A 12,692-nucleotide genomic window follows, 5' to 3' on the forward strand; every position below is an offset into this window, starting at 1 on the left:
GTTAACTTTGACTTTGCTCACGCGTAGTCGAATGTCTTCAAGCACGACCTTATAATCCGCCGTGACATTACCTGACATTCACGTTGACATTAACTTGGTTTAACAGATACCTGTCCATCTGGAACAAATCGTGTTATAGTGGTCCCACCATGTCCACCACCTTCCCTCCTTCGAATCGTTTTGCTCTGTCGAGGAGTGCATTGTTAGAACCTGTTCTGGGACTATCTGCGTCCATGCTACCTTCATCGTCTTGTTACCATAGCTGTGTCGTCAATTGTGACGTTTTGGCGTCCTTGCCATACTTCAATAAAGTTTGGAGGTAAGCTTTGTAAGCATAATGGTTTGTTGTCGATACGACGGTCTTCCCTTGTAAAGTCACATCCACTTGCGTAAACAAAGCAGGTAAAAGTAAATTTACAGGTCCCACATCTTCCATATCGCTTATTGCAGTGCCATCTCCTTTAACGATTTTAACTTTTGTATAGACGAGACTGTTTTTCAAATCTAGCAATTCTAATCCGTTTTGACCGGAAACCATGAATTCGATGGGCGAATCGCTGCTAATTTGTGAAATGGGTAACACATCTTGATAATATACATTTTCCATGGCCGTTTGTGTCGGAGGGAGGTCGAACAAGGCCAATTCTGACGGTTGTGCTTCTCTGAAAAAATCCTTGTTTAGCGTAGCCATTGCGATATGAGACTTTTGTTGGTCTTCTTTGTAGAATTTTTGATATGACGCTTCTTAGGTGACTTCTTTGTTGACTTCTTTGTTGACTTTTTTGCTGGTCTTTTCCTGCTCTGCCTCTTTTTTTAATCGATTTATGTCTTTTCAGCTGCTTTCGTCTGGAGATGTGAACACGGCGACGTTTTGCCGGTAAATGACGACTGGACGAGCGCCTTTGCCTTTTAAGCTCAGATTTAGCCTGCTCGACCACTTGCTGCGCTGGTGACAACATGTTAATATCGACATTTCGAGCCGGTAAAGACTTTTCTCCTTCGCTAGTGTTTTTATCTATGGGAATCATAAATTCGTTAGAGTTCTGCGATAGTCCACCGCCCCATTGTTTTACGTTCCTGTTAACGTTGTTTGTATAAGCATTTTCCTTGCCCTGTACTACATCTTGGTAATATTTTAATCACTTTCCCACGTTAGGTACGTACATTTTTGAAATATTCATGTTTAGAACGGAAACTGCTTAAAGTGAAGTGTAACCGTTGCTCGTCCTTTAAGAAATGAAACAGGGTCTCCTTTGCCGGTCTTTATACTAATTTCTATGTCTCTGATTTCAGTTTTTCTCACGGGGACGTAGAATGGATTGTCGAATGTCTGGGACCAGTTTCCCACTTTCAACGCTGTCACCACTCGGAGGAGGCTTTCCTTTTCTCCATCGACGAAAGTTTCTCCGCATATGTCACTGTGTAAGTAAATGTTTTGTTTCGTTTTTGATGTAGCTGGTGGTAGGACTATGTCTACTAGCGCTACTTTCCATATCCCATTGAGATTTAGTGGAGATTGAAAATGTGATCGAAACTGTGCGATATTGTTATCGGGGAAATAAGCATGACTCCTATCGCTGTGGATGACTACGTAGTGTGACATCTTACACGTCTTTGATATCTTTCTCGGCAATCCACTGGTTATATCGCGAGGGCCATCCTTCACATTTTATAGCCATTCGATCTGACCTCCCCTTTTACGCTTTTTCAGTTTTGTTTCGATGAACCATAGTTCATTTTCGTCCTTATCCACTCTTTGCAGTTCAGACTGATAAAAGTTTCCTTTGATGTTCTCGTTAAGGAGGTCGACTAATTGATATTGTGGAATGTTCTGTGGTAGAAATCGCCCGCTCACTTTAAAAATTTTGGAAGACCATTGTTGTTGATAAGCTCTAGTAAAAGGTTGCTTTAAATGAGAAGTTCTCACGAGACTTCCAATCTTCAATTTAAAAGGGTTTCTTTTTAGTTTAGCAGATTTTAATTTTTGTTTTGGTTTCTTCTTAAGATATAAATAGGCAAATAGGTCGGCTTTGTTGGAATCGTTTACGTCTTTTGGTGCTAGTCCATTTAAAGACCTGTGAGGCGTAGCGTTGTAATTGTGAACAAAATCTTGTAATTTGTCGATGCATCGGTACGTTCTATATTTTGTGAAATACCTGTACATCATCGTCTTAAGCGTTCTGATTATCCGTTCTGCATAATAAGCTTTGGTTTCGTTCTGACTGGTGAAATAGTGCACATCATGTTCCTCACACCATTTCTTCATTTGTCTGTTGTTTATCTCACCTCCTTTGTCACTGCGCATGCGCTTTGGCGTCTTTCCTGTTTTGATGATCTTTTTAAATGCATCTAATACATCTCTGGCTGTTTTTGTCATTACAGGCTCAAGCCATAAGAAACGAGTGAACACGTCAATGACTACGAGGAGAAATCGATAACCTGAATTCTGCTTTGATAGCGAGGAAACATCTGCAAGATCGACATCGTATTGCTCATAAGGACCTGACACTTCCACTCGTGCTCTCTTAAATGAACGCATTGGAGGCTTCTGTAAACTGTAATCGTCGAGACTTTGTATATATCGCCTGACCTTATAAAGACCTGGCGATTTATAGCCTTGTGATTTCAATATCTGATGAACTTTTGTGGGACTGAGAAATGCACCGCCGTTCTTAAAGTCGTAATACACTGCGTCTATTCGCTTCTTTTCCTCTTCGGTCAACATGATGAAAATAAAACAAATATAGTGTACATGTTCTTTTATTACAAATAAAATTCATTTTATAACATTTTGTTTTTTATTTTGTTCTCTAAACGAATCATGGACATGACCATTTGACAAACATCGTCTTTCCATTTCTGCGTTTTGAGTTCATTAGCTCTCCATTCAGCGTTACATAACTGTGATATGAAGACATTCCTGACACTCCTTGGAATGCTTGAGTTTAGAGTTTCTCGAATAAAGTCACGTATCACTTTCACGTCATCTACACTTTCCAAGACGTCCTTTATACAACATTGTCGCTCTTCTATGATTTTCCTAACGTGATATGCATACACCAGTTTTAAAAGATTGCCCATTCTGATACAATCTGACGATTCCATTATTAAAGACTCTACAAAGGTTGTGTCGAGGTAGAATAACAACACTTGACTTCAAAGTTTTTGAATTGCAAAATTTTACCACACTTGTAGCATGTAATATATTCGCTTAAACCTTCATAGAAAAATCCTTCACGAGCTAGCTGATATGGACAAAGTTTATAAGGCCACCGTAAGAACGTCGCCAGTCGATCCGTATGACTTGACATGTGTCTATGAACTGAGTAATTGCTAGCACTGTTCATCCTTATGTAAACAATCGACTTTCGTCAGCGCCTATCGTCTTAACGTATTTCTTTATTTTCAAGCTATAGTGTTCAATGACGTAAGCACCATTACGCAGACGTCGGTCTTGCATGAGACATTGTAACGATCCAGAAGGGATACACGACTGTAGGGCGGATTCACACCAAGTCTTTTCTACTTCCAAATGATTTGTCAAGGTCAATGCTTTATTGAAATATAAATCTACCACATCGTCATAGGAAAGCCTTACGCAACTATGTCCCAGTTGATTGGCTAACCCTTCCTCACAACCAACACATACAAAAAGTTTGGTGATCTTAGATCTGACAGCATAGGCACAAGACAGACACAACAAATTTTTCAATATCCTTCTGTAGGCTTTTTCCTCGATTTCTTCGAATAAAAAATCACGCAGTCGTTTCTTGATTAACTCTGTGTTTACATCCATTTCTTAGTTATCTAGGGATATGTGCTTAAACTCAAACACCATTTGAAGGTAAAGACAATCTTTTGACCACCTTGCGTGTTCAGTTTTGATATCGTCAAAATAGGTCCAATGCTTTAACGAAACACCACACATAAAACAAGTAACACAGTCTCCAATGTTAGTGTACAAAAATCCGTTATTTGCAAGTTGATATGGTGAATGATAGCGGTGTTTCGGCCAGTAAGAAAATGTATCTAAGCGCTTACTACACTTGAGCAACAATGGATGTTGAGGTCTTATTTCGTTGATGTTGTGACAAACACTGTCCGTTTCACATGCCATTGTCCATAAATGAATAAACGCACTGTAGGCTCTCCGATTGAAACAGCATTTTTTGGAAGAAGTCACCTGTGATTTGTAAACTCTTGTTTTCCTCACGTAAACAAACTTTCACTTTACCTTTGATCTTCTTAACGACGACTTGCTGCGTTAATCCTATACGACAGGTAATACTTCTAGTAGAGACTTCGCAGACGTCGATGTTTCCGCAGTTGACGAGGTCTATCTGTCTTTGCGCCATGGAGTATCAACTGAACACCTCTGGTTAAATGATATCTTTTATAGAACACGTAGCTTGACTTTAATGTGACCTCATCCTGCCTGATTCCTGCCTAATTCCGACCTTATTCCTGTCCTTATTCCTACCTTATTCCTGTCCTTATTCCTACCTTATTCCTGCCCTTATTCCAGCCCTTATTCATACCTTATTCCTACCTTATTCATGCCATTATTCCTATCTTATTCCTACCTTATTCCTGCCCTTATTCCTGCCATAAGGCAGGAATAAGGCTGGAATAAGGCTAAACATCCCCATTTTACCTTTACTAATACCTTACTCAAAGTTAGTTATTGAACTAAATGCATTTGTAAACCACAATAAACGTTACCTAAAACAATCGATTAACATATTTTAGGATCTTAGAAGATATGTTACTGTAACCGTTTCAAAACAAATAGTTGTGCTTCCAGCCGTTTCAACTAATATTATACGAAAAAAAAACCGAAAAAGATATCGAGAAAATATTCTTACATGCGCATGTAAAACTCTTTGTTGACGCTAATACTAATTGTTTGGATTTCAAATTATGTGTATGTATTAATAGCATTTTCAAAAGTTACTTTGACATGTTTCAAACAATACGACCTCGAAAAAAAAAAGAATAACGATTTTCTCTTACCTTTGAGGATGTCTGTATCTTAATGTTCAACATTTATATATACTACCAAATCGCATATTACCTTACAAAACCGCAAGTGTATTACTCGTATGTACCGCATGTAATCACACAACACTCGGGCCTTAAAGGCGTATCATTTGTTTTCACTAGCCTACGAGGGAACTTTTGAAGTTCAACGGCTCGACGTACGCCAGTCAGATTTTGAATGTTCAGCCGCTCAACATACGACATACATCATTCAGATTTTGAATGTTCAGTGGCCCAACATACGACATTCAGATTTTGAATTATCAGCGGCTCAACATACGACATAAAATATTCAAATTCTGAATGTTCAGCGGCTCAACATACGACATACGACATTCAGATTTTGATTTTGAATGTTCAGCGGCTCAACATGCGATATACAACATTCAAAGTTTGAATGTTCAGTGGCTCAACATTCGACATATGACATTCAACATTCAGAGATTCATATCGTGCGTTTTACTAGCCAACGAGGGAACTTATGAATGTCAGCGGCTCGACATACGACATTCAACATTCAAAAAAATCATATCGTGCCATCGAGGGAATTTTGAATGTTCAGCAGCTCAACATACGACATACAACATTGAAATTTTAAATGTTCAGCGACTCAACATACGACATACGACATTCAGAGTTCGATTTTAAAATTGTTTTGTTTTTCATTAAAAAGGTCGATTTAATGATATTCGGCATGTTATATCATTTCCATTACATATATTACATGACTCAAACATGATTTTATCTCATTTTTTTTTCATGATTTCATATTTTATACCTTTTTATATGACTTTTAAAAATTTTGATATGATTTTTATGAAGACAGTTCCAGAGAAATTTCCTGATACATATTTACAAGTATATATCATTTCAATTATGATTGGATCGTGAGTATAATTTCGGTGTACGTGATGTACTTGATTGAGTGGTTGTTATTTTAGTATTATCAGGTATTTGAAGCTTACATGACTTCAGAGATACTTTTGAACTTGGACTCTAGTAAGTAATTATGTTCATGTGTCAGGACTATATTAGTTTGATTCAAATTGTTGATATATTCAAATTTCATGTGTTTGTTGTATAATGGTTTTATTATGATGTTTTGGACCGTAACTTTTTCTTATAATGCTATGCAACTAAGACCTACCTGGTATAAATAATTAATTCATTTTAATGAAAATATTTAAAATGAATGTAATTGTTATAACCATTTAATATAATCTATCATTATTAGCTATGTTTAGTTTATTTATTGCTGATTTCTTAAGATTCAGGGCGTTTTACAATTTAATAGTTATATTCGACAACAAGCTAACTGAATCTTTGGTACCTTTGATGACGTTCTGGCAAATTATAAAAATTATTCTTTAAATTATTGCATTAATTGTTCCAAAAACGAAGGTAATAAGCTGTGATAGTAAAATAAAAGTCTTTTCATATATGTATCCGTAACAATCATTCCGTAAATTTTACATGTACACTATCACATAATCAATTCATAAGTCTATATTATATCGCACAAATGACCATTTCCGATTTCACGCACCGTGCAGACATCGTGCGCACATCGCACATCGTCTAATGTTATGCGATCACACAATTTTACATTTTGCCCCGTTGTGACTGCACATTATTATTTCTTTAGATCAGCAGACAAGCCTCAGCAGTACGCCGTCATTAATATATGACATTATTTATTTTAACGACACATAATTTTACACCGTCATACAACTGCAATAACGACCGCCACACTCTCATACAGGAGGCCGCAAGGGCTGATATCAGGTCAAGGGCTGATAAAATGTGTGATATGAAAATTGTCATATCATAACCTTTTCATCACACATTTGGAAAACAAAAAGAAATTAATCGAATTCAACAACTTCAGTAAAAGTAAAACAATGGTCATTGGCGCAAAAATTAGTCCTGTGTTAATATGAGAACAAGAATATAGTCTCTCTTAAGATACATAAGAATAAGTCACTATCTGAATCTATGACTTGAACTCTCTCTCTTTAGTTTTGTTTGATAAAATTGAAAGCTATTTGCACAGAAATGTTGGCTCGTGCTAGAATCGAGCCGGCTGTAGAACCGAGGATGTAATCGTTTTGTCCAGAAATAGTTTGTTGCATAGAATTTTGGTTACATTTGTAACATTTTCAGTGATGGGAATCATAACATTGTTAGTGTTTGTTGTCTCATGAACAAAGCATCTTCAATCCCCTGTGAAGCTAGAATAAGATCTTGGTCTTCAGGGTCATAGTTTTCATCCACTTCAGCTTGGGGTGGTACCGATTCACTGTTGCTAGATAATATATCAGACATTTGCATCTGTTGCTCGAGCCAAGCACTGGGATAATGATTAATTGAGTTTACATTCTTATGGCCTGTGAGTTCACTTTTTGAGTTGGGTCAACGCCGCTGTGAAGTAACTTGTCCGAAGTAAAAAATCCGGATGACGTGATATCGGCCTGGGCTGTAAAAACGGGCAAAGATATGACAACGCGGTCAGCACTAGTATCACATGGTCAAAATGTATGATATCAGAGACAATGGTGTGATAAAGACTGTTACATTGTCATACTCTATAAAAAGACTGTTACACTAGTACTGTCATACTGTAAAACACTATAATAAAGACTTACAATGTTATACACTGCAATAACGACTGTTGCAATGCCATACAATATTTGATAACGTCTGTTACACCGTCACACACTATAATTACGACTGTTATACCGTCATTCTCTGTTGGTACGATTGTTGCACTGTCATGCACTATAAAAACGACTGTTACATTGTCATTGTAATACATTATATTAGTAATCAAACACTGTGATGATTTTTTTTAGCTTACCTGGACCGAAGGTCCAGTGAGCTTATTCCATGAAGCGGCGTCTGTCGTCCGTTTCTTTTTCTGTCTGTTTTCTTCGTTAAGAAAGTTGGCAGGATCTTCCTTAACATAGGTTAAGATTAGAACAAGCTTTATTGTATTAAGCTGTAGCAGATGGTATTATCCCTGTATGATGACTCCGCAGTCACCTTTCCTGTTCTCGTTGTCAGGACGTGACATTTCTTGGAAATGACAAGTCGTCAGACAAGTCGTCAAGGAAGCAGAAGACACTTACCTTAACGAAACAACAGGTTTTAATATCTTTGTGCTCTTTGAATGACCTCTGTGTCTATCAATAACTTTTCAATTAAGATATAGGGACGTCACGTTCGATAACACCAGACGTGGACTGTTTCGGCTCAGCTTCCCTCGCCAAAGTAAGTGTTTCTAGAGAAATATTTCCCATGAACTTTCGCCTATATGAAGTTTAAGGAACGCTTACAACGGAGAGACTGAAAATGTGTTTTGAAAACCTCTTTTAAATGCATTTGTTGAAGATTTCTTTCCAACAATAGACGGTATTCAGTGTCAGCTATAGTGGTGCTATAAATAGACATCGCACCTGCACGACTTTTTACCTGTCATAGCTACAATAAAGTTTGGACCTTTGTGTGTGTACGCTATGGCTAGTACTACGGCTAATAAAATAATCGAAGAGTCCACCACACCGAAGAGAGTAAGACAAGAATCAGACAGTAGTGGCTTTGAGTGTACTCCCGACTCACAAAATAACAAAAACTCAAAATCAAAAAAGAAAGAAAAAGATAAACAACGAGATAAAAAGTTTAGAGCAGAATCAAACCAAAAGACCATATTTGAATATACGGAAAAAAGTGCGACAAACAAAGATGTTGCAATTGATGAAAGACTCGGTAAGATAGAGGCCTTGCTGCAACAAGTTGTAAAAATAGGAGACCTCAAAGCAGAGACAGCAAAATTTGAATCGGCAGTAGAAAGGCTCCAACATGATTTTTCTAAACAGATCAGCATTCTTAAGGAAGAACACAAAGAAGAAGTAGAAAAGTTAAAGGGAGAAATACATGACCTTCATATTAACAAGGACACTCTACAAAAAAACATTGAACAAATAGAAAAACAAACCCAGAACCAAGAACAAAGATTCTGTGCTATAGAGGGTCAAAGTTGGGACAATTTTAAGGCCATCAACGATCTAGAACAACATGGACGATCCAATTCCATACGTGTATCTGGTCTAAAAGACACCGATGAAAGTGAAACCATACAAAATACTACTATGAAAGTGATCCAATTATGTAAAGAAAAACTAAACTTGGACATCAGGGAGACTGACGTGGACACTGCACACAGGCTCGGACCATACCGACATGGAAAACATAGAAACATTATATGCAAATTTTTGCGCAGAACCACGAAATTCGCGATAATCAAAGCTCCAAACTAAAGTCTACTGGTATCGTAATCACTGAAGATCTAACCAGATACAATCAGGACTTGCTTAAGAAAGCCTACCAACACCCACAGATAACATCAACATGGTCTATGAACGGTAAACTTAAAATTAAAAACAAAAGCGGCAGAATCTTCCAAGTCAATGACCATCAAGATTTGGAAAAAATATTGCAATCTCAGTGACCTTGCCCGGTGAATTTGTATCAAATACTTTATGAAAAAAAAAAAAAAAAAATCAGTAGCCAGTAGAGCTACCCAAAACGTTTGTGTAAACTGACCAGTTATACCTTTGTTCCTTTTTTCTTCTTCAGTATCCTTTTTATTCCTTTATAACTCTCCCTCTTAAATATTAAATCGCAGATTTTTTTTTATTATTATTATTATTATTAATAAAATACATGTATAGTATAGATCATAATTGTATCTAGGTAATGATGTCTGATCCGGAATTAACCTTAATTCTCCCTTTCCAATATTAAAATCACAGATGTTTTTTTTTTATCAATCAAAATACATTTTTTTTTTGTATATCAGTACAGTGCGGTATAGATAGATCTAGGTAACGAGATGCCTTGTCCGGAATTAACGTTCCGCCTTTCCAGTCTATATACTAAGAGATCCTATTTACTTCTGGTATGGCTTGAGGTAAACAACCTGCAACTTAGTCTGATTGTCATGAAGTATTTATGGTAAATCGCATAGAAACAAGCGATATAGAGTTTGAAAATCATATAAATTATCTTTAAAAAGAAATATCGCTTTAATAGGCTTAATATGCCAATACTAGCCTGGTCCGGAATTAACGTTCCGCCTTTCCAGTCTATTTACTAGGAGATCCTATTTACTTCCGGTATGGTTTGAGGTAAACAACTGCAACTTGCAATATTTATGCCTCGCGCTTATAGTCTGATTATCATGAAGTATTTATGGTAAATCATATAGAAACAAGCGATAATAGAGTTTGAAAATCATATAAATTATCTTTAAAAAGAAATATCGCTTTAATAGTTTTAAGAGACTAATACTAGCTTTATAACAGCATGTATCACATTCCTATGCCTGGCGTCTAAGCAATAAGGAAACTTTCATACTGCCTACGCTATTTTTTTTTAACGTGATGCTAATCATGAGATGTCAACAGCTCTTGCTGGATATGGCTAGTATGAAAGTGCATTTCTTAGTCATGCAAACATAATTAATAACTGTTTTTGTATTGATATTCTAGTATGATATATTGAATGGAGTGTCAGAGTGTGTTCAGTATTAACTATATATATATATATATATATACATCATTACATTGTAAACACTTTCAACGACTTGTGTCATCAGGAGTGCATAGAGTACATCACACTTAATGTCACTGTTCATATTGCTAAATACACCTTTTACTCTGCCGTACATGAATACGGAAAGAGAAAAGTATTAGGCCATTCCTCTTTTCTTTATTTTAATAATTTTTATATATATATAAATATATTCATACTGGCTTTTTTCTATAATTGTTCAATATGCACACATACTAGTTTATTTTTACTGTGACATACACTCACAGCAGTGTATACACTGTATATGTAATCCATTGTTTTACTGTCCGGAATAACGCAACCGGAAATCGCTTCGATTTTACACACATAACCTCATTTCCGGGACACCCTGAAACAGTTTCATTTTCACAACATCAACTACAGAATATTAGTAAAATAAGCTCCCGGTTGTTTCAGCAAACCCATGAATTCTACAACAAAGTAAGTAATATCATTTCCGGACATCCTCTTAACATCATGACTTATATCACAGAAATACACAAGTTTTGAGTCCTAATAACTCGCAACCGTGATGGTATACATTGTACGTGCGTTAACGTTTCCATACCAAACTTTAACATACGCAGATCAAAATTTACTTACGTAAACTCACCATTTTCAACTACTCGTTAAAAGACATTACACATTATATAACGTCATACTCTCAGAAAAGTCCATGTTTAATATTTCACGGATATATAGTTACTATAGCAAATACATTATGTATATTTGGTACTGTAAATATAAGCTGAATGGTCACTATAGAGGTTACTGAATATTTGTGTCATTGTTGAGAAAAGATTTTTTTCTTTCTTTCTTATTACCCATATCTCTTCTCGTAGTTATGTGTCCAATTTTTTGTATGTTGTATGTATGTAAAAGCTCAACAACGTTTCTCCTTTCCCTACATAAGTGTCTTGGTCTCTTCACATTGTTCAATTGCAAAAATTATAGATATTCAACTGGTGTCTCAGCTAAGGTTCAAATAAAAATACATAATGTGACGTGTTGATAATAAAATAAGAATAGCATCAGTAAACTGCCAGGGCCTGTTTATGAAGAACAAAAGACAAGATGTATTGAGTTATCTGAAAACACACTACAGCAACTTCAGCATCATTTGTCTCCAAGACACACACTTTACATCTCAACAAGAAAAAGCTATAGAAACACAATGGGGTTATAAGTGTTATTTTAATTCCTTTCAATCTAATGCACGTGGAGTAAGTATTATGATTAATAACAACTTTGAATATGAAATACATGATAAGAAAGATGATGGTCTAGGAAACATGTTAACTCTGGATATAACTATTGAAAAGATTAGAATCACGCTTGTAAACATATATGGCCCAAACAATGATAAACCAGATTTTTATGAAAATTTAAGAAACACAATAATTATAATAAGAGACTTCAATAATATGCAAAGTATAATATGTGGTGACTTCAATCTTGCTCTTGATCCTGAAATAGACACACAAAATTATAAAAATATCAATAATCCAAGAGCTAGAGTTAAGGTCACAGAGCTTATAGAAGAATTTACACTTGTTGATTGTTTTAGAATAAATCATCCAAATTATAAACGCTACACATGGAGAAGAAAAAAACCCTTAAAACAAGCTAGACTAGACTTTTTTCTGATCTCTGATAATCTCATGAATTTGGTAGAACAAACAAACATACATCCCGGATACAGAACCGATCACTCATTAATAACACTTGAATTGAAAATCAATAATTTTGAAAAAGGAAATGGACTATGGAAATTTAACAACAGTTTATTATATGACACTGAATATGTAACCAGGATTAAAGAAAAAATTAACGACACTAAACTACAGTATGCATCACCAAGATACAATAAGGATATAAATAATATTTCAGATCTAGATCTAAACTTGACAATCAGTGACCAACTCTTTTTTGAAACTCTACTTCTTGAAATTAGAGGACTCTCTATACAATACGCATCACATAAAAAATATACTAGAAATAGACTAGAGAGCAACCTAAAA

General features: G+C 35.8%; 1 protein-coding gene across 1 annotated transcript; it reads right to left on the minus strand.

Moving 5' to 3' along the window:
* Window positions 1-253: 253 nt before the first annotated feature.
* On the minus strand, window positions 254-691 carry LOC117340596 (uncharacterized protein F54H12.2-like). The gene has a single exon (XM_033902360.1). It carries the CDS (start codon window positions 689-691, stop codon window positions 254-256), a length of 438 nt encoding a protein of 145 aa, XP_033758251.1.
* Between the last annotated feature and the right edge of the window lie 12,001 nt (window positions 692-12,692).

This window comes from Pecten maximus, chromosome 13, assembly GCF_902652985.1.
Source record: "Pecten maximus chromosome 13, xPecMax1.1, whole genome shotgun sequence".
In the NCBI taxonomy this organism is placed as follows: domain Eukaryota; kingdom Metazoa; phylum Mollusca; class Bivalvia; order Pectinida; family Pectinidae; genus Pecten; species Pecten maximus.